Below are 23,522 nucleotides of genomic sequence, written 5' to 3' on the forward strand. Positions count from 1 at the left end.
GCGCGCTGTGAAATCGCGAGGCCTTGGGTCGACTTCAACTAACTTTGGGATTGCGAGACACGGGGGAGGAGAGTGCACCCACGCTCGCAATCTCCCCTCCGTCCGCCACGGTCGCGCTGTCACGACGCCGCCAGCGGCGTCGCCAACGCAGGGTGGCACTCGGCACGTGGCCGCTTTGCTGTAACGCGGCCTCCTGAAGGTACTTTCTTCACGCTTTATTGCGAAATGTTTCAATGTGAAATTCTAATAATAAGAAGAAAAATATCACGCGTGTAAGCGAAGATTCCCCCATAGCCGAACAATGACAAAGTGCCGTGGTTCTGTGTCGGCTACAATCTACTTTCCTCTTTGTTCCCCCATGGGTCACGATAGGTCGCAGCATTCATAAGAGCAAGCCAATACTTCTATCGTTATCACTTCTCAGTGGCATTTGAGGGAAATAGGACTTTCATACACAGCATACTTACACACATTTCTGGCGACTTTACGCACGCACCTTTGATCTTTGGCACACTTAATGGGATGGAACGCGTCCAATCGGAGGCCCACCGGGGATGTGGATCGGGTGCTGGAGTGGATTATTCCAGCAATTAACCGTGAGAGATGACAGCAACTTTGCAAGAGCTACATCCAGCAAAGAAATGACCGTGGCTGACGATGACCATGACGTTGAAGACACTTAAAAGAACAAGTCTTCCAATCTGATTTCAAATATTCCGAGCGGCCTCGAGACGGCTCACTGAGGAGCCGCACCTCGCTCAGACTGCAGCGAGCCTGTCCGTTTTGTTTGGGGGGCGGGGGGGGGGGGCAAAGTGACTTTGCCTCATTAGCAAAGTCACTTTGCTAATGAGGCGCATTTACATTGACAGCGCAGCGCGGCGTCACGTTGCACCGAGCCTAACGACCACGTCCCCTTTGTTGTTGTTGTTGCAAACAGGTGACCGATGCGGCGACGCAGCTTCGCGAGTGGCCGGCTCAGTGGATCAAGGAGCAAGTGGCAATGCGGCCAAGAAGCCCCCATCACGGCTGCTCATTTTCAGAATCGCGCCTTTTGTGGTGGCCGTCCCACGACCTCAACTCGATGAAGAAGACGGCGTTCGCCGTTGATCTCAGGCCCCGCTGCCTGGCTTTGAGAGAATACAAATGGGTTTAGGAGCCCGTCGATGACAAGCGGCTGAATTCAACCCTCTGAAAGTGGACACCAAAACAGATTTTTGTGTCGGCTCACTCGTTTTGAACGTAAGAAAGGAAAGGGAAGACAATTACTTTGCTGCACACAGCAAGCATCTGGCATGTTAGGCGACTCGTGTGGTCATCTCCAAGCACGCCGGGATTTCTCTGCACGCATCTAATAGGCTTGAAGGAGAGTGATAACGGTCGAGCGCTCACGAAGAAACCATCATTTGCCGGTGGTCCCTGGAAACCCATGCACGTGCTGGGCGGGAATCTGAAGAAATACATCATAGAGATGCCTTAAATCTGTTTCATGGGAACTTCTAAATAATTCCATTGCCCTCCCCCCACCCAAGCAGCACAGAGCCTTAAGAAAAGCCTTCAATAAAAACGTCAAGGGACTAATTGGATTGTGCGGCACGTCCTTGAGAGTGGCAGATGAAAACGGAGAAGGGAAAACGCCGCCCAGGTTACTGATGGGGCTGCGTTTCTGACGTGCCCACGAGAAGACGCGGCCCGCGCCGGTGTGGACAGCGGCAGCTGGCACGGAGCCTACGGGGCCACGCGGCTAAAGGTGCACCCACGCTCTGTCCTTTCGTGAAATGAATAAGTCAAAGTCAACACCGATATTAAACTTTTATAAAGCGCCGTGTGTAATCGTAAAATGACATCCCTGTTATTTTAAACGGTGCACGTTAATTTACGTCCGAATTATAATCTGTTTACAAAGGAAGATGTTACAAATCGCGAGAGAGCGGGCGGAATGTGACACATTTTAAGTTGATACCCCTGGGATTTTCCATGCCTGCCGACCGACTTCACTTTCCTCCCCTTGCCGCCGATTGCTCTCTCTGGTGAAGCACCTGGCAATGGAGAGGAGGAGTAAGGGGACACGGACGGAATAAGCAATGCTATGCGAGGCATGGACCCGTCTGGAGAAGCCGGCACATACTCCGACCCGTCACTGGGAAGCACACGTTTGAGCTCCTGCAATGGAACAAAGTGCAGGCGTTCGGAAATAACATCCAGCGTTCCACTCCTCTGACCAGCGTCTGTCAGGTACTGCTATCAGTTTCATTTTATTTATCTATTTTCTTACAGCGACTATCGTCATTATTATTAGGAGCCTTTTGCCCGTCCATGGACGGGTGTATTGCAGTAAATCTGAAACTTGCAAGCGAAAAGCAGACCGCGACGTGATATTCATTGCATCCATTCGTGTGCAATCTGTAAGGCCGCGGTGACACGGACCTATTTCATTTAAAGGTGATAATCCCTTGTTCATCATGACGTCCTTTTGACTTCGAGGTCTCAACAGCGTGACGGAGATCACGTGACGTGAGGGTTCTGCCTTTGTAGTGAGGGTTGTGAGTTGACGCCGAGGAGGGGGGAGGAGGCGCCTCGCCCCCCCCCCATGTGGAGTGACGTCACCCGCTAATTATTATTAATGGAGGGGGGGTGTCCATTTGGAGGACGTCACCTGCTCATGAATATTAATGAGGGGAGCTGTTCGATGTGGAGTGACGTCACCTGCTCATGATTATAAAGAGGGGGGGTCCATTGGAAGGACGTCACCTGCTCATGATCACTAATCAGGGGGGCTGTTCGATGGAGTGACGTCACTTGCGCATGATTATTAGTGAGGGGGGAAGTACTCCATATTGAGTGACGTCACCCGCTCATGATTATTAATGAGGGGTGAGAGGGTGTCCATTTGGAGGACGTCACCTGCTTATGAATATTAATGAGGGGTGCTGCTCGATGTGGAGTGACGTCACGAGCGTTAAGGACATTCCTGGGTGATTGTAGGAGGTATTATTACCGTCGTCGCCATCAGCCATGCTCACTCCATGGTTCGCGCACTGCACGATGATTCCTGTCCATGGCGAACATCAGTGGCGAGTGATATCTGAACCGGCCCTGTCCACCCCTTTGACCAGCATGTAATCCACTGACAAGAATGGTGAAACGTCGTCGTCGTCATCTGAGAGATGCCAGACAGTTGTGTGCTTGCCTACCCTAGGCTGCCATTTTTGTAAGTCTCTTAACTGAAAATCCGATTGTGAAACGAATCACGTGGCATTTTTACTTTTATTAGTAAGTACTATAATATTTTAACGCAAATTTAGCTTTGAAAATAAGTATGCGGTAAAAATGGTTTGAAATACCGGCTAGCCTATGTCTCAAACCAGTGTGGTTGGGGAGTATGCACGCGTGGCGTACGGCTGCTTTAATTCGCACGGCATTCTGGGGGATTAGTTTCTGTTTCTGTAGTTTGTTTACAAGAGGATGTTTACAAGAGGAAAGTAGATTTCCTTCCGGTTAATTCCCTTTCAACTATAAAAAAGAGAAAGGGATCTATACCAGAAGGACCATATGTTGACCGTATGAAAGAAGCAGAGCCCAGCTGCTGGATCAAACTCGGCAGATGTGTGAAATTTTTACAAGAGTGGTACTATTTCACATATCCGTCTCCCTTGTACAGCCCATCGGCCACACGGCCGTCTGGGAGTGCATCATTTCATGGTTCAATTTGAGCAAACTCTGGAGTGGATTCGTCATAGAGTGTCACATCAGCCAAGTCAGGCTTGCTTGACTCAATGCTGGTGAATTGCCGATGTCACAGGCAAGGACTCTCTCCCTTTATGATATGGGTCCGAGTTCAACACAAAACTGTATAAATATTAAACGTTTAGACAAACACGAAATACTTTCATTTTGGAAGGATGACTCCATAATCGTCCAATTAAAAAAGCGAAACAAAACCGATTTTAAGAGTCACAGATCCATTAGCCTCTCTTCGTACGTTTACAAACAGTCCGCGCAGCTCAGAGTGAACTTAACAACGGTCACTTTAATGGCCAACCGAGCGAGCAAGCCGATTTTCGGCAAGGTTTTCTCTTTAGATTCCAGAAGAAGACAAGCAAATATCAAATTTCATTATGCTTCATCCGACAGTGACTGATGATGATGAGTAATAGAGATTGCTTGCCAATGTGTTAACAAAAGATGCACATTGCATGATATCAAGGGTGCTCAATGGCACATTGAAGAGGTGTGTTTTAAACACAAAGGAAATGATCATTAATCATTCTTTAATTCAAGGCACACTTGGTGAAGCATTAGATATGGTTACTCTATTTTAAATAAAAAAAAAATCTGATAAAATAACGGAGGGGATTAAATGATATGCATATAATACTCGAGAGATACATTAACTTGCGCAAAATGAGCATGGCTCAGGTTTTCAGGAAACGAAGCGCCAGGTGTGCTCAGGTGCGTTTAAAAGTCAATTGCACGGAAACTTATCAATCTAATTGACCGTCTTGGCTGTGCGGCGCGTGGACACTTGTACGGCGCCAAAACTGGCAGCTCGTTTTGGGCAATCAAAGTCAAAAAGTATGTTTTAATGGTGCAAGATAATAAGCTTACCTCCGTATGCTGAATCACATTAAAACAAATTCGGTGAGGATAAATTATCCTCTCAGCTTCTTCTGTGGATATTAAATTGCCTGCATAGTCATGCAAATCGGTTATATCGCTTTTCTAAACGCGAAAACTGGAAATGAGAAATTTGCAACGATCGTTTGAAAATGCCTGAAATAGATAAGTAGAGAGAGAGAGAAAACCCACCGTGTGGTCGAATCTGCGCAGCTTCTTCCAGACTGGAGGTCTGGATCAGAATTGGGCAACTGCTCTTTTTAATTTGGCACACATTGCATCCATCCAGTCCACTCTGTATAATAATGATTGCGATGCCAGGGAGGTTAACTAGGTGCACAGAGTGGTGTGCCTGATTTGCGGATATTTGGAGAGATGTTGACAGGATGCGTGTGTGTGTGTGCACGTCGTCAAATGCACTCGACTACCAGCTAAGCTATTGGCTAACTAGGTTAGATTCCTGATTATGCCGATCATCAGTGGCAATTAGTATCTGAACTTGACCTGAGATATTCCCGATTTAGACCAACAGAGAGTACACAATGTATTTTCAAGCTCGGCTTAATGAATATAATATTTCAGGTAATAATTATTTGACATTACCTCCAGCCTGCCTTGGTTTAATGGTTGGCCCTCTCGGCTTGCACTCCAGAACTTCCCAGTGTTCACCTTACGTTGAAACAACGGCGCAACGTTCTTGAGTTTCCCTGCCTCAGTCCACCGGGCAGGAAAACATCGTGCACACCACAGGTCACATGTGGTGGGTTACATTGTGGGTACTCCGACCTCTTCCGAAGACGTCTACCCTCTTGAGAAGGGGGGGGGGGGGGGGGCTCATCTTCTTGGTTCTTTCGGTAAAGTCACGTAGAAGGGAAGTAATAAAATAATAAAAATAAAACATAATAAAATAATTCTCACGACGTTTCGGCCACAACGCAAGCAGCCGTCCTCAGGTGAAGAAACAGGTCTGTCGAGCAGACAGCGTCTGAATGAAGGGGGGGGGGGGGGCTCTAAAAACCCTTCTTTCGGAGACCATGAGCAGGACATTTTAGGGCCGCACCTTTTACCTCCATCTCATTTCCAGAGGGATGTCAGCCGTTGATTCATGTTTGAATGCCCTTTTATGGGCTCCCCGCTTTTTTTCGCCCCTGCCTAAAATCCCTCTATTCCTGTGTAACCTTAAGTAATGGTGTCTGCATATAAATGCTATGCTAACACATTGTGGCTATATAAATTGGAGTGTCCGGGCAAAGAGTGATGGTCCAGTCGCCGCAAGCCACGGTGTGTCCGACACCCGGTGATCTGTGGTTTAATTCTGGCCTCCAGGGCTGAAAATTCCAACAGTTTCAATTGGCCTCTGTGTCTGCCCGCAATTGACTCGGCCTTGAAATGAGTCTGCGATTCTGTACGAACAGCTCATCTCCCCGGGGGTGGGGGGCGGAGCAGCGGTGGGGGGGGGGGGCGAGCGAGAAGAGGCAGCGGAGTGCGCCGTTCGCTCGTCCACCTCGGGGCGCCGAACAAGTTGCTCGTGGCCGACACCCACCCCCCTGCGGCCTCTCGCAATCACCGGGGCAGATTGAGTGGCCCGGCCGTTGCAGCGGTGCGTTGTAAAGACCCTGCTGCGTTCCACTGCGCTGCAGGTGGAGAGCGTGGTCACGGGCGTAATGATGGCAATTTCACTCGCCGAGGCCGTGTGATGGGAACGGCAAAGGTAAAGCATTCGCCTATTGATTTCCTCGGCCGAGTTTATTTACTACGAGATTCGCCGTCCTCGTGGGGGGCCAGTGGGAGTGGGAAGGGGGGGGGGAATTCCACATTCCCATGACAAGAGGTGACGCGCTCGACCGGACAACTGCTACATCTCTCCGACGTGTTTCTTCGCGTTGTGCCGCGTGAAGTGAATTCGGCTCCTGAAGATGCTGCCAGCAGTTGTTGGGAGTGAAGTGTCGGACTTCGTGCCGCAGCAGCACGCGGCAAACCCCGAACGCATGCGCGGAGAGCTGCGAAGGACAAGCCGAGGAAACAAGAACAACTCTCTCCAGTACCAGTACTAGAAGCACCACTCTCTTCCTGTGGAGGGAGTGTAGTTCTCCGCGCAATCTAATGTCTATTTCTTCTTGGTGAAAATAAAGATTGAATTTTGAGCAAAGTGGCACCCATTCGATCAGAGGGATGATGGGCTCAGCGGGGGTTTGAGCTCACAGTCTTATGACTGTGAGACGAGCACTCGAGCCGGAGCGCCATGTGGCTGAATCGTTTTTGTTTGCCCCAGCTCTCCGACTACCCCCCTCGCTGTATAATTGCGGTAGAAAGCCTGGCGTGTTTGTTCATGCCACTGTGTGCCTTGCCTGCGCAATCCATCCTACCGGTCCCCACTCCCCCCCCCAAAAAGGGGGCGTGCGCACAATGAAAACCAACCTCGGCTCTTCATTGTAATGTCGTAGACTGGTGTCAGAATGGGGGTTAACTCCAGCCCGCCGGTGAGCGTCGCCTGGCCCTCATGATGAAAGCCTCTGGAAGTGAGCGAGGTAACCTTTAACCTCTGAGCAACCTCTTTAACTCTCTAGCGCTGCTCGAATATCATTTTTTAAAGCCTTCGTCGCGAGAGCAACCGCTGCTCAAAAAGTTGTTCATTTAAAACCTTCGCAAGAGATATATCCAACTGTAAGCATTGGTAAGATCAATTTGTGTTTGGCTGCTGCTGCTGCTGCTGTTCCATATGTGTGTGTTCAGTGTGGGGAGCGGTAGTGTAGCGGTTAGTGTGCTGCGCTACCGCCCGAGTTCGATTTCCGCTCACGGCCAACACGAGTGACGGTCCTAGGTCGACTCAGCCTCAAATGAGGACCAAGTGAAATGTGTAAACATTGCCACGAGGGAGACAAAGGCGGGCGGGCGTGGTGCTGGCCACCCACCCTCTTGTGTGCCGTGCCGCTCTTCATAGGTCCTCGCTAACAGCACTTGCCCTACAGTCTGTTAAGGCTATACGGGATATACTTGTCTGTGTGTTGTGGGAACTGTATCACGTGGGTTAGTGCACTGCACTATGTACCTGGGCACCCTGAATATGATTTGTGGCCACAGCAAAAAAAAAGTTTCGAGTGATAGTAGGTAGGGGGTCTCTCCTAGGTTAACTCGGCCTTAAATTAGTAACCTGGGGTGGTGGTGTGAAAACAACAGCAGTCGGGAGGCAAAGATGTCTGCCCACACCACTCGGTTGCGCACCGTGCGCACCTTCCTTGGTGCTCACTCACGGCACCTCGCTGCCGCAACAATCCACGCAGGCGCCGCGAATCGATTCGCACGGTTGGCTAGGTGCGGCGTGAAAGAAGTCCAACATACGGCAGGATCTGTGTGTATTGCTGAGCTTTGTTTAAACAGGTCCTGTCCCCTTTTCCTTGCGGCTCTGTCGATCACACTGCCAGGACCGTCGAGACGAGGCGGTGCTCTGCAGGTGACACGCGCACACAGGACGTGTCGCATTACGCACGCTGATGGGGCCCTGCTGCTCATGCAGCATTCGCCTGTGGAGGCGAGGGTTGGTGGATCACGCAATTGTTGGGAAACTTCCGACTCTGGCTCACCAGGAGAAGGCGGTACCGTAAAGTGTGGACTAATCGCCACCTGTTTCCATCTGTATGGGGTTTACCCAGGTACTTCAGCTCCTTCCATACTTACAAACGCTATTGGCTAAACACCTATTCATAATAGATATGCACCCCCGTGCGTCACGGACTGTGCAGAGTAGCGAGCCGAGATAGTTTAGTGCACATATTAGTGTGTTTCTTGAAACTCATCCTCATAATAGTTTGATATTCAGACATGTTTTGTTTCTACTCGTTGTATTCCGACTGTTACCCGATGAAGAATCCGTTCGGAAATCTCGCAGAGCGGTGTGCACCGTGTGTCAGAGAGCGGCTGCAGAATGAATGTTGTCAGGAGACTTCGAAGTGATTTCTGTCTGTTGCATTCCGCAGGAGAGGTTTTATTTCCTCGATAGACCCTGAAATGAGAGTGTCACTTTACAGTGAAGTTTTGTATCTCAGAGCTGTAATTTAGACGAATTAAATGCAAAACCAAATGTAATGATAGCTTCTCTGCGCAGTCGTTTGTGACTGGACTGAGAATATTAACTCACTGCGAACCCGGGTTCATGAGAGGCGGCTGAAACCCAGATTTGAACCCAGAATCTCAGCGGTTGCCAACTCAGCACTTTGACCTCAGACAGCCACCCATCCACTTCTGTAATAATGTGGTCTTAAAAATTGTGTTCGGGAAATCGTCTAATTTAGGATTTATTTATCATATTTTCTCGGCATGCATCACTCACCTGCATAGACGGCTGCAGTAACTGGGTTCGCTGCTTGTGTCGAAGAGACCATTGTAGACAAAAATGCGTGTGATGTCACATTTGGTTCATTCCCCACGATGTGATCTGTGCCTTCGTGCTGCTGTTTGGGACTTTAAAATGAACTCTGCGTTCCAAGTGGATGTGAAGCCATGTCGGGATGTGTCAGGAGTGGGTGTCACACGCATTCACCACAGTGAATTATGTACAACGTGCACGAGTAGATGTATCTACACCTAACATTGTCACTCTAAAAAAAAAGATGGCTTCAACTTATCAGATAAATGTGTGTGGAGTCTGTTTACATGATTGGGTATACAGATAATCATGGTTTAGATCAAGCTATGGTTTAGAGTTGTTGTTTTAATGGAGGATTGTTTTCCCCATGTACTGCTATTCTTCCATCCCATCAATATCGTTAAGTTTAATTGGAAATGTTGCTAAATGTGTGCTGAAGATAATAAAAAATAAACAATGTTTAAATTGATTGAGAATCCGTTCTCATTATAATGTCGCTTGAACCTTGGCAGTCATTTGTGCCGAGGGCTCTTAAATTCTGGCAATTATCTGACAATGGCAGTGGGAGATTTAAAACATCGTGAATTTAACAACGTAATGAATTACACTTATTAACAATGCCGATCATGGTTAATTTAACAACAATGTCTCTTCCACCCTGGCGAAAAATATTTTTTGGGAGATTCTATTTTCTTTTAGCCGTAAACCCGCCAGAGCAATGGGCATATGGGTCATGAATACGAGATTGACTCTCTGGAACACAAATTTCACAGGCAGTCAAACAAAACAAAAAAAACGAATGAGGACAATGCATTGCTGAGATTAATTTGACCTCTAACCTTTTACTGGTGTGTTTGCGCATCCCACATTTGATGATTAATAGCCAGTGACAATGTATAAATAAACCCACGGGGAGGAGTGGCTACGTGGCGTGGAGCCATCCAATTTTTTAATGTCACATTAAGCTTCCTGTAAATCAAATTAACCCTTGAAGACCCGCAGCTGTCTAGAAATGTGAGGCTGTCTTCCACGGCCGTTTTTGCACAAAGTGATTAGAATTTCGTATATATTTAACAAACAAACAAAAAAAACCCCCACGAGCTGTTTGCATGGTCTAGTGTTGCCCCATCCTAATGTGGAGCTGTTGTCCCCTGCAAGGTCACTTGTGTTGTTATCACGGCAAGTACGGAGCGCTTTGTTGACGCGCCAACTGGAACATTCGTTCTCCCGGGTAGTGTTTCATGCGGCAAGTGTGGAAGGAAAACGCGTGCAGAGTGTGACTAGCGCGTTGGGACCGGCATGCTGGTACGTGTTCAATTGTAGATGGTGAAAATAGTTGAGTTCTTGGCAGATTAAGTTGGTGCAATTTTTATTTTGTCTTACAAAAGGAATTGTGTTACGCAACTTGATCGATTTCGGTGTTATACATTTACTGTCTGGGAAGGTGGATTTCCCATTTATCATAAATCAAAAATCATTCAACACCATTACATCTTTTTGGGGGGTTAATAAAATAAGTAATTCTTCCAATAAGACTCATTCGCCATGCGTCGATAATTAATGAGTAAGCATAGATGCTGCAATGTGATACAATTTGTACTGTTATATGCAGTCTAAATGTGATTGCGGCTCACGGCACTGTGCATCCACAGTGGGGTTGTTTATTCTAAGGAGAAATCGGCAGTCGGTCATAGGCAGAGGGAGAAAGGAATCTATGGCCTCGGACTTGAACAGGGGCAGGAGATTGACACCACAGAGTGCTGGGGGAAGGGAGGTACAGACTACGCAGAATGAGCGACCTCACACTGAGTGAAGATTAACAGGAGGATTCGATATAAAGGTTTGGTTTCTGAAGTGGATAGTGTGCAGAGGGGAGTAGAGTGCGATGCAAGTGGAGAGGTAGGAGAGGACGTGGAGGGGTGTAGAGTGAGATGAGAGCGGAGAGGTAGGAGAGTGCGTAGAGGGGAGTAGAGTGAGATGAGAGGGGAGAGGTAGGAGAGTGTGTGGAGGGGTGTAGAGTGAGATGAGAGCGGAGAGGTAGGAGAGTGCGTAGAGGGGAGTAGAGTGAGATGAGAGCGGAGAGATAGGAGAGTGTGTGGAGGAGAGTAGAGTGAGATGAGAGGGGAGAGGTAGGTGAGTGCGTGGAGGGGAGTAGAGTGAGATGAGAGCGGAGAGGTAGGAGAGTGTGTGGAGGAGAGTAGAGTGAGATGAGAGGGGAGAGGTAGGTGAGTGCGTGGAGGGGAGTAGAGTGAGATGAGAGCGGAGAGGTAGGAGAGTGTGAGGAGGAGAGTAGAGTGAGATGAGAGGGGAGAGGCAGGAGAGTATGTGGAGAAGAGTAGAGTGAGATGAGAGGGGAGAGATATGAGAGTGTGTGGAGGATAGCAGAGTGAGATGAGAGCGGAGAGGTAGGTGAGTGTGTGGAGGGGAGTAGAGTGAGATGAGAGGGGAAAGGCAGGAGAGTGTGTGGAGGAGAGTAGAGTGAGATGAGCGGGGAGAGGCAGGAGAGTGCGTGGAGGGGAGTAGAGTGAGATGAGAGCGGAGAGATGAGAGGGGAAACGTAAGCAGCGGTGTGTCCATGGAGGATCTTGAAGGCGAGTGTTGATCCTGAAATGAATTCCAGTTCATGCGTATGGCAGCAATATGTTCAGGAGCTAAATGCCAATGTCATGGTCTGCTAGTCACGAGAGGGCTTCAGGAGAGAGTGTGCGTGGTGTTGCTGTTCCTCTTACCTCTTGAATGAGTGCAGACGACAATGATTTATGGAAAATAAGAACAGGTTTTACCCTTTCTGGCAATAAAACAGTAGGTGTTAAGATGTTCAAACACCAAATAGAGACCTTTTTCAAGGAATTATGTCTGCAATAACCACACGTACTTGTGGTGAACATGCAAACAAACATGCCATGACAATATAGTGTATGCATTGTCTGTGAAACTGATTGGCCTACACCAGACAGCCATCTTTGTTTCACAGACAATGCCATTAATATAATCAGAGCATGTTTGTTTGCATGCTCACCACAAGTACGTTTGGTTATTGCAGACATAATTCCTTGCAAAAATGTGTCTATTTGGTGTTTGAACATCCTAACACAACTGTTTTATTGCCATAAATGGTAAAACCTTTCCTTATATTTCATCCTGCCAAAAAGGTCCCATCATATACAATGGTTAACGATATGGACCATTGGATGAATGGATTGGGAGCCAACGAAGGGATTGGAATTATTGTGGTGAGGTGGGATCATTTATGCGTTTTTCCGAGCAAGACGTACCACAGTTTGTAACGCTGTCAAATTTGCATGAAATAATGAAATAATCTATTAACATTGGAATAATGCAATGTCAGTTTAAAGACGTGCATTAATTGGCAGATGAGAATAGATGCCCTGAAAGTGTTGAGGCGTCAGTGGCGAAGGAAGAGGTCGAAAAGTGGAAGAAGAAAAAAAAACATCTGAAACATAAAGTGACCTTAGAGAAGATTGAGATTCTGGTGCTGTCACAATGACAGGTCCTCACTGGTGACGACAGTAGCCCCAGATTGTGATGCGCATTGCCCGGACGTCGAGACCCAAAACCAGACGCGGCAATTAAATCTCCGCCAAGACGTGAAAAAAAAACTGGTTAATTTAGCAAACCTCCAGTGGCCAAAAACTATTTTAGCGCCCGTACACCAGCAGCAGGCAATTGCGCATAACAATAGAGACAGGTGGGTGATTTAATGAGACAAGACCACCGGTAACTAATGGTGTGGGACGCGACATTAGCATCGCATTCAAATTACGCGAATGCATCACGCAAAGCGGTGTGCGCGTGTGCTTTTAGGCGAACCTTAAAAACAACCTTAAAAGTGTTAACTTCACCAAACAAACAAATGGCAAATTGAAAACACGATCACTCTTAACCCAGGCCAGCCAACTTTTATACTTCTATTCTTATTGCCTCAGGGCCCCCTCGGGATAGTGTTTGTGATACATTGTGTTGGGTGGGGTTATGGTGAGGGGGGGGGGAGGTTGCGTGGGCACGTGTTGGCACGTGTGGGAGCGAGCCGGGTGGTTGTGTACACGCCAGGGGCATGGCTCGGTCAAAAGGCCGTATCCAATTGCTTGATATGGCCGTGAAATTTAAATGCATGATGCAGGTGACAATTGATTTGTTTGGCTGCGCTGGGTCGTGGAGGGGCAGAATGACACAAAATTTCATCCAGATTTTCGTGGCCTTACCCAAAAATTAATGATGAATCATCATATCGGCCACAAAACCTACATGTTAAATCTAACCATCACACATCCGACAATTCCATGGCTAACGATAGTTCACTCCTCGCTCGCCGTCTCAACGGCGCTCAACGTTCTCACTCTCACACAATAGGCTTCACCGGCTTGGCCTTCTGCTTAAGCAAATCTGTGGCCAAATATTGGTCTCGCTCCATAATTATAATCGAATATTCTCTTCATGTCTGCTCTCTCATCAAGGGTTGGTCTCTACGCAATATTTGCGCAAGACAACTTACAAAGTATTCTAGCGGCTACTGCCATTTCCCCCAGAGAACATTTGGCGGGGTGGAGGTCACTTGCCCCGATCATCATCATGAACATTCATGCCCCAAGTCGTGGCAATTCATCACAATTCTAGGTTAGGACGTGGGGATATGGGGGTGAATTGGAGGCCTGGGAGTGCATCATTACTTAGCTACTGGTTACCAATATTTGAACAAAAATACACTGCATCAAGTTTTGTACTTTATTTGGTCAACTTCAGCTGTGATGGGCGACCAATGGGAAGAGCTGAGGGGCAGCTGATGGGAGACTGCCAGGGCCGAGCTTGGAGGCTGCGCGTCGACTGCGCGGCAGATGCGGGATCTGGTGGAGGGCAGAACGCGTTGGCGATGATGAGGTGGTCGTGGCATCAACGACTTTTGCGACGACTACTTCTTCATCTTCATGAAATTAAATACTGCAAAGACAGGATGAAGTAATGTTGTATCGTGTGCCAGCGAGGAGGGCCGATTGAATAGACTCGAGGAGCAGATGTGCCACCCTACTGGATGGTTTTCTGTTGCCTGAGTGGGCAATAGAAAACCATCCACAATATGGCGATACGAGGATAAATGGTATGCTGTAGGATCAATGGTATGCTGTAGGATCAATGGTATACTGTAGGATAAATGGTATGCTGTAGGATAAATGGTATGCTGTAGGATAAATGGTATGCTGTAGGATCAATGGTATGCTGTAGGATCAATGGTATGCTGTAGGATCAATGGTATGCTGTAGGATAAATGGTATGCTGTAGCATCAATGGTATGCTGTAGGATCAATGGTATGCTGTAGGATCAATGGTATGCTGTAGGATAAATGGTATGCTGTAGGATCAATGGTATGCTGTAGGATCAATGGTATGCTGTAGGATAAATGGTATGCTGTAGGATCAATGGTATGCTGTAGGATCAATGGTATGCTGTAGGATCAATGGTATGCTGTAGGATAAATGGTATGCTGTAGGATCAATGGTATGCTGTAGGATCAATGGTATGCTGTAGGATCCACGATAATCCGCATTGTCAGTGTTGGTAAATATCGCGATGTCATAATTATCGCTATTTTTTTTACATCTGTTACAAAATACTTCTGAAATAACTCAATATTAAAGGTGTAAACTTGTATTTTTACGACGTATTTGACGGCACGGTGATTGTACAAGGTCATCGTTTGTTGCTAGTTGATATGTTTACGTTCAGTGTAACTCGTTGCCATGTGTATGTTTATAAGCAGCGTGAAATATTGCAATGGTTATAATGGCTCGTGGCCGACTTACGTTGAGGGAACTACAGTCGTATAACTTTTCAATATCTATTGCTACGGAATGGAACATAATTACCAAGTGATGGTAAACCGATATCACGATAATAATTTCATGGATAAAATTTTACCTAGGTATCGTATCATGATAAAATAATAATGAATCATATATCTTGGCTTCCTTATTTATTTCCCTCATGATATGGCTTCAACAGTATAATTGGGATATAATTGCTGATTAAATATATAACAATGCAATGTCTGAAGACTTTTTTTTAATCGCTCACAAAAATACCAATATCTTTCACACCAAAGCACCCTGTGCATTATTTATATCCAATTATTAATAATTCAAAGTTGTAATTTGCATAATTCATTTGATTCGGGGAATTCATTAATTTAAATCTGTTTTAGTTTCATTAAATGAGCAAAGAACATGCCATATTTACCCTGGATGCAATTTGTAAGTGCTACCTGATGTTATATTATAATTCATTGCCATTTAAATCCGGAAATTCGGTTTCACTTTGGGGATTAACGTGTGAGGAAGGAGCAGCTATTGCATTTATTAATACATTTGAGTTCATTATTCTCGGTCGCTCTGGTCTTTTTAAGTTAATTTTCAAGTAATCTTCGTGTTAAATCCTTAACTTAAATTTGGCTATGGCACCCGCATATTATGATATACTTTTATTTTTTATATAAAATAATTAAATTTTTTAAAATTGTACCGTGCCGCCCGTACACCATTCGCTCGCTCTCGAAGAGAGAGAGAGGGCGACTCTGGGGCGCTAGGAGGAGGAACAGCGCCTCTGATTGGCACGGTTGGATACGTACGGTGCGAAAGAAGTTCAACAAACACACACACACGCACCCACCCTACCCCCTCTCTCTCCCTCCACCCATCTCCCCCTCCCCTCTCCCCCCTCCTCTAATTGGTCTCCCAGCAATGATGATTATGCGAGTTAAAACTCCAGCTTGAGCCGGATTATCGTCATCCTCATCATCATTAACGCGTAATAATAGCACTGTCATGATATATAATCCCTTGTTTACCCGGGAAAGCCCTCCACAAATACACCTTTTTTCAGGAGGGTCCTGTTACATGAGACTGTTCAGCCAACAACCAATGGCATTGTGGGTGTTTTAGCTCTGGGGAAAAAAACTGGAGAAGCCGGAGGAAATTCGTGCACAACAGGGGGAGAACAAAAAGCAGTTGTTCTCAGGATGGACTGTTCCCTACCTCTGGAATGTGGAATGTCCTCCAGACCATCAATGGAGACAAACGCTCCTTCGCACCTTTGCGAGCAAGTGATTTCGTCTTGGCGATCACAAATAGTGACGTGAATATTCTCTTTACGTCCCAACGTTAGCAGAGTTTGTTTGACGACGTCCGCACTGCCCGTCATTGTCACGTTGGCGCTGCGAGCGATGAGAGATAAAGGCTGGCAGCAATCCGTCTTTAAAGTTTGAAAGCGGCACGCCGGGGTTTGTGTCCACCGTCCTCCGCCCGGGCAGTGCCTCCCGTGATGCAGTGTCTAATACATTGTCACTTTTTAAGCCGGCATATTTTCAGGATTTATGATTTGCTCGAATCATGTTTCATGCTCTGCGGACCATCCGAGGGGCACGCATCTCATCTGCAGGGGGATGTTCGGCATCGGCAGGGGAAACAAATTCTGTTCGCATGTTAATCACATTGATGGATTTGAGCCCAGCGACAGTTCCCGTTAAGCTACATTGGGGGTTTATCTCGGACCCCCCGGGGTTATCACCCCTTGCTCTTGTCGCAGAGTGGCACCGGATATTAATGTCCATTGCTCTGTACAGAAGTTCCATGTAAGAGCGTCCTCCAGCACAATGCCCCATAGGGAAATCCTGAAACGTGCGGAGGTCGCTGTGTCCACTGGACGCTTTACTTTGTATTTATGGATGTATGTTGAACTTCTTTCGCACCGTACGTAGCCCACCGTGCTCATCGGAGGCGCGGGGAGCGGGAAGGCACCTCGCTAAACACAACGGACAGCACGGGCGTCACGTGACACACTCGCGTTGATGGCTAATCATAGCGTGACCTTGTTTAAACACTCACAATGGCAGCAGAAGCAGATACTTGATGCACAAAGGAGAATACAACAAATCCTCTCCGCTGTGTAGAGAATGTGGTCACCAGCCAGAAGAGAGCCGTGGAGTCGATAACGACGACTCGCTGGCCCGGATTCACAAGCACGGAGGAGGAGGGGTCGGAGGGGGCATCGTCACAGCCGGGATGCCACCACTCCGCTGCTCCTGCAGCAATTATCGTGGCTCAGCCACCTCGTTGTGTAATGATACTTGTAACTCTACATCTACCACACAAAGAAGGAGAGCGGAGGCTATACGATGACTCGGGATGAAGAGCGTCATCGTCAGTGTTGAAGTGGGAAACAGAACATGACAGGATCATTGGGACGAGTGGCCGACACGATCCGCTTGTTTTCTGATGCCTCCTGTTCAATTAGGGGAGGCTGCAACGCCCGAAGCTTAATTGCACTGATTTGCCAGTCGTGTTTAACCCCCCTGCACTTGTTACAGACAGTGTGTGCATCAAGTGAAGCTTCCCAATTAAGAGAAGGATACCCACAGGAGATCAGTACGTGTGTGTGAGCCAGCAGTCACTAACTAGATTTTGGTGCCAACATTTTTTCACTCGACTTTAAGAATTAAGAAAGGGGGCTGAGCCTTCATGGAGTAGGGGGGGGGGATTGGCCCCCACCGTCCCCCTCCCTCCCCCCACCGCCCCCCTCCCTCCCCCCCTCCCCCCAAGAGGCTGGCGTGAAGACGTCAAACCGACACGAGAGTGAAAGCCCAAGACTCAAAAGTGTAATTACGTTGAGAAGTTTAAGCACTGTGACTGCACATTCAATACGCGTGATGTAACCTCGTGTGACGTTTTTTTCTCTAACAAATAGACCTGAATCAAAGAGAGGCCTTAGCACAACGCCTGCTGTAGGTGAGGTGGTGCCCGCGGTCTGGCTCAGGTAGACGCTACGTGCAACGCGAATCACCCCTTGATGCTCGGGGCGTTGATCAAGCGGCGTCTGGCTCGGGTTAGAGAACAGCAAGATGGCTTTACATCACGGAGGAGAGGGGCCGGAGAGAAGAAACACTCTCTCAGTCTCAATACAAACTTTCGACCTCTGTCCGTGCCAAGGCTGCATGTATTTTAACGCGCAGTATATTAACCGTCCCCATAGCCACCTTGGAATACAATTAAACACTCGCGCAATGCTGTCAGACTTTTAGGAGTAAAAAAAAATATATACACTCGGGCAGGGAAGTCGATCCATTAAAGTCTTGACTTAACCCAGAAGCTAATAGCGATGCCCCGCGGCGAAAGTCTCAGCTGGGAGTTCTCGAGATGCCTCTTCTGGGTCCGCTCAAATCCTTGAGGAAAGAGAGACGGCGGCAATTGCCATGGCAAGCCACCGCCTTCGCGTCCCGTCCGTCATCTCTCGGCAGCTGTAAATAAACACAACGCTCGCGCTCCTTTGTGCCGTGCGCCGAGTTGCAATGGTGCAGTTATTCTGGCTTAAGAACCCATTTTTCCCAACTGTGTGGTGTATAGCTCATCCACAGCTGTAAGGGCTGCGTGTGACTGTACAGATATGGACTATTGATTTTCGAGACGTTCCATTAAATGCGGTGGAAAGAAGGAGAAGAGGGTGGCATAGCGAATCCTGTCGCTCTAAGTGATGGACATTATTAAACCCAAGCGAGAACAAACTGTGGCAACTTACGACGCTATTAGAGTTACCGTAAGAGTTTCTAAACACCAGAACACATCCTGAGCTGAAGTAGAAACCGATACTTTTCGTGTCGCAATTTCTTACTCATTTACCGCTGTGATATTAACCAGAATTCAGCGTGATGTACATTCTGAACGTTTCTCACAGTGCTATGCACTAATCAACCGAATGTCACACATATCCAGGAGCAGAATATTGTTCTAATATACAGAGTGTTTTAAAAAGATGGACCCAATTTCAAAGCAAGGCGATTTCAAATCGGCTCCATCTTTTTAAAACACCCTGTACCTTAAATATGTTCCAATTTCCCGCAGGTGTAAAAATGCCTCAAATGCCATGACACCCCGGGGAATAGCCACACTGTGGAACATGAGGATATCCTGCTCGCATGCGTGTGTGTGCTGTGTGTATATGTGAATGCTTGCGTGTGTGTGCTTACTGTGTGAATGTATGTGCTGTTGAATATGGGGAGCGGTAGTGTAGCGGTGAGTGTGCTGCGCTACGAACACAGCGATCCGAATTCGATTCTCGCTCATGGCCAACATCGTTGATGAATACTTGAACCGGTCCTGGGCCTCTCCTAGGTCGACGCAGCCTCAAAATGAGTACCTGGTGCGGTGTGTAAACATCGCCACTAGGGAGACAAAGGCGGCCGGGCGTGGTGCTGGCCACTCAACCCCTCGTGTGCCGTGCCGGCCTTCCAAGGTGCTCATTAACAGCTCATGCCCCAACAGTCTGTTCAGGCTACATGGCGGGGGAGATCTTTGTCTTTATTTTTTGCTGTTCAATATTGATGCATATTGTGTGTGCCGATTGAACGTGTGCCAAATCTGTAAATGATGATAAAAAAGCCCTCAAAACAGATCATGCATTTCTTCATAACTGCTGATAGCTTGGGCATAATGCACAAAGGCTGAGTGCTTTTTGCGTGTTGTTTGAAAACTGTTTGTGTTAACCGTGTACGTGTGGACACTCTGAATGTTTGTGCGCTTCCTATTTGGATGTGTGTGCGGCATGCATGTGTGTGTGGAAAAAATTTCCCACTGGTCCTCGACCTCCCATAGGTTGACTCGGCCCTAAATGAGTACCTGGTGCCGTGTCTAAACATCAGCACTGGGGAGACAACGGGCGGCCAGGCATGGTGCTGACTTCACGGCCCCTTCGTGTGCCGTGTCGGCCTTAATAGGTGCTCGCTAATTGCACTTGCCCCAACAGTCTGTCTGTGGTGTGTGCGTGTACTGGGTGTGTGTGTGTCGGTGTTGATCACATGTGTTGTACTGAATGTGTCAACATGCGTGCGGACTGATTACATGTGTATTAAGCGTGTATGTGTACTGTGCGCGCTGTTTTAATATGAGCGTGTATTGACTGTGCGCATATTGACGGTCTGTGTGTGCTGACCGTGCGTGTGTGAGATGACTACAGGCACAGCGTTTTGTGATATCACAAGATATTGCGCAGCTGTCCTTGAAGACAGCACCTCCCCTCTTGCTGACAACTGACAAATCACATTCGTTAGAGCGCGACACGATTCGTATCTATGTGGCCAACCCTCGCTAGCCAATCTCAACTCACTTACACGGTGTCCCGGCTAGAAGGCTCTGCATTTCTGCTTCTCCCGCACACGTGACAATGAGCACATTTCACAGGTCGCCGGGAGGGTGGGACAACCGAAGGACGAAACTGGGTTAAAAAATGTAACGTCCGGGAGACGGAGAGAGGGACAGACCGTGATCCTCTCCGTAAGCCGACAGCCAAGGTGGGCAGATGGAAGAGTTAATTCAGGGTGTAGGATAGAGGAAGATGGAATGCTGCAGCAGCAGCAGCATGATAACCGAGGGTCAGGGCCGCCGAGAGGAGGGGCCAATGATGACCGTCATCCCGGGTCTCGGCAGGGTTCAATCTGGCGCTGGCATTTGCAGGAGGAGGAGGCCGGCTGCTGGGAGCAGTGCTGAGGCTTGCAAGGGGCCAAGCTCTTGCACTAATTTACAAGCCCCAGTCAAAGCCTGTGTCCTTTGTGAGTAGGCCTTCATTCAGCAGTGGATAACAGGGTGCCTGGCAATGTTGATGCTGGTGGCGGTGGTGGTGGTGCCAAAGAACGTCTTTGAGGGCAATGATGACGGTGGTCGTGATGCTGTTGCAGCTGCTACTACCCTTGTCTCTGATGATGATTACGATTCATACTGTGATCACAATCAAATTGGTATCCATTGATATTTAATGTGTGTTAATTTGACAATAAAATCGTGGGATAATATAAAACAATCTTATTTTTGATACTGAGTTGGCAGTGGTGCTTGAGAGCACAAATAACAAAAACGCAACACTTTCATCAATTACACTGCCCAAAAAGGAAAACACTCACACACATCTGTAATGGCCTCGAGGGGGTCACCGTAGTGTAAAGACAGTGCCGAGTGAGGGGTGCTACTGTAAGGCGGAGCCCGGGTGTCGCGTCAGGACGTGACCGCAGGTGAACCCGGGAGGGCACGTGACTGGACGAGGGGGGGCAGGGGGGCTGAGAGGATCACGTGATGGGGATCCAGAGTCCCCACGAGGGTTCTGGAAGGGGGGCGTGGCCAAGGGCGGAGCCGGCCACGCCAGGGGAGTTATAAGCGGGGTCCCGAGAGGGACCGCGGCGTTCTACTCTGGGAATGAAGTCGCCGTCCTCGGTCCTCGATCTCCGGGCTTCACGCGTGGACCAGGCAGCCAGTTAGCTGCCCTGGTCCGACCATAGAATTGTCTCTCCGAGTGTTGGTTAAGTTAGCCGTGGTGGTCACCACCCTATGCTGTCATCCTGTCAGAGTTACCCGTTGTGTTAAATAAACATGTTGCCTCCAAGTACAAGTGTGCGCCTAAGTTAACACGCACTACACATATATATAATAGGTGATGTTTTGAGAAGTGGGCCTTTTTCAGAGTTAGGTCCGAAACGTCATCTGTATATTTTCCTTTTGAGGTCAGCAGCGTTCTTTGATACGGGAGTAAGGAGTAAACAAATCCATTTACACAGTTGGGGGGGCGGGCGGGGGGTGGAGATTCATCATTGCCATTGCCGGCGATGCCATCAATCGTCCGGGAGTCTGCTTGACTGACACCCACCTCTGTTCCCGTTTGCGCCGCGTGTCTCTCCGTGTCTCTCCGTGTCTCTCCGTGTTGCCCCCCCCCCTCCCGCAGACACGGAGCCACCGGCTCGCGCGAGAGAGCGCCGCGCTCTCCGCCATGGTCTTGCCGGCGCCCGACCGCTGCCACGTTTGCCTCTTCACAGCGCTCATCGTGAGCAGCATGGCCCTGCTGGACGCGTACCTCGTGGAGCAGAACGCGGGGCCGCGCAAGATCGGCGTGTGCATCATGCTGCTGGTGGGCGACGTGTGCTTCGTCATCGTGCTGCGCTACGTCGCCGTGTGGGTAGGCGCCGAGGTGCGAACCCCCAAGCGCGGCTACGCCATGGTGCTCTGGTTCGTCTACGTCTTCGTGCTCGAGATCAAGCTCTACTTCGTGTTCCAGAACTACAAGGCGGAGCGCTCGGCGCTGTCAGGCGCCGCCGCCGCGGCCGCCGACGTGACGGCGCGCAAGGTGCTCACGCTGCTGCTGTCGGTGTGCGTGCCGGCACTCTACGTGTCTCTCGTCGCCGTCGACTACATGGGCTACCTGCGGGCGTTCTGGCGGAAGGAGGACCTCCGCAGCCGCATCTTCTGGGTGGTGGTCGACCTGCTCGACGTCCTGGACGTGCAGGCGAACCTGTGGGAGCCCACGCAGCGGACGCTCATGCCGGCGTGGGCCGAGGGCCTCACCTTCTTCTACTGCTACGTGGTGCTGCTCGTGCTGCCGTGCGTGTCGCTGAGCGAGATCAGCATGCAGGGCGAGCACATCGCCCCGCACCGCATGCTGCTCTACCCCATCCTCAGCCTCGTCACCATCAACGTCGTCACCATCCTCGTGCGCCTCGTCAACATCCTCCTGTACAGGGACGCCCGCGTCTCGGCTATCTTCCTCGGCAAGAACGTGCTGGCCATCGTCATGAAGTCGGCCACGTTCGTCGGGTACCACCGGCAGGTGCACAGGAACGCTCTGCCGCAGCAGCAGCAGCCGGCGCCGCCGCCGCCGCCGCTGCTGCTGCCCCCGCCGGGCATCGCGCCCGCCGGGCTGGCCATCGAGCTGCAGCAGAACTCGATGCCGCACCACCACAGGCCGCACGGAGTGCCGCGGCAGAGCCTGCCCGAGATGCACAGCCCCATCGGGGAGATCGACACGTGATCGGAGCGACGCCCGTGGCGGCGGCGCCAGCCGAGGAACGGAGGAGGGCGGCGGTGGCCCTCGCGGCCATTGCGCCGGCGCTCGGCTCTGCTGGACGTGCGTTGTTTTAGTGACGTGGAGAGAGGTGGCAAGGAGCTGTGCGTCTCCGGAAGATTGGTCGGCAGGAAACATGCCAGCGTTGGCCTCGGGCGAGACCCGCCTCTGGATTTTGTTGCAAATGCTGCATAGGGCGGCCTTTGTCCAGCGGAATGGATTGCGATGATGATGATGATGCTGCTGCTGATGGTGTCGGCGCAACTGCCAATGACCATAAAAATGACCTGATGATGTTGATGACCATCATTTCCGTTAATGAAAATGCTGATTCAATGAATTGTGATTTGGACAGGAATGAGAATGGGCATACGGCGGAACAAGCCGCCCCGATTCGGGGACCGTAGAAATGTGAACAAAGAAATGATAGTTGCAACGTGTCAAAACCACCCGTGGCGGTGATGGTGGCGGTGATGGTGGCGGTGATGGTGGTGGTGATGGTGATGTTTTTTTATTGTTTTGCACGGTACCTTGAAGCTGTCGAGTGCCGAGGCGGCTGGAAGTGTGCGTTGGTCTCCGTTTGTCATGAACGCGCGCGGACGCGCGTTGCCGGCTGTGTGACAACAAACAGGCCCTCACGTTAAACGAAATGACCCCCTCCCCCCC

General features: G+C 49.2%; 1 protein-coding gene across 1 annotated transcript; it reads left to right on the forward strand.

Annotated features, from left to right (window-relative positions):
* LOC144728772 (transmembrane protein 121-like) lies at window positions 1-23,522 on the forward strand. Its single transcript, XM_078608414.1, has 4 exons — window positions 1-199; window positions 938-1,747; window positions 2,034-2,232; window positions 21,744-23,522. The coding sequence occupies exon 4, from the start codon at window positions 21,789-21,791 to the stop codon at window positions 22,821-22,823; it is 1,035 nt and encodes a 344-aa protein (XP_078464540.1). The 5' UTR covers window positions 1-199; window positions 938-1,747; window positions 2,034-2,232; window positions 21,744-21,788; the 3' UTR covers window positions 22,824-23,522.

The sequence above is a fragment of the Lampetra planeri genome, chromosome 30, assembly GCF_965212315.1.
Source record: "Lampetra planeri chromosome 30, kcLamPlan1.2.h2, whole genome shotgun sequence".
In the NCBI taxonomy this organism is placed as follows: domain Eukaryota; kingdom Metazoa; phylum Chordata; class Hyperoartia; order Petromyzontiformes; family Petromyzontidae; genus Lampetra; species Lampetra planeri.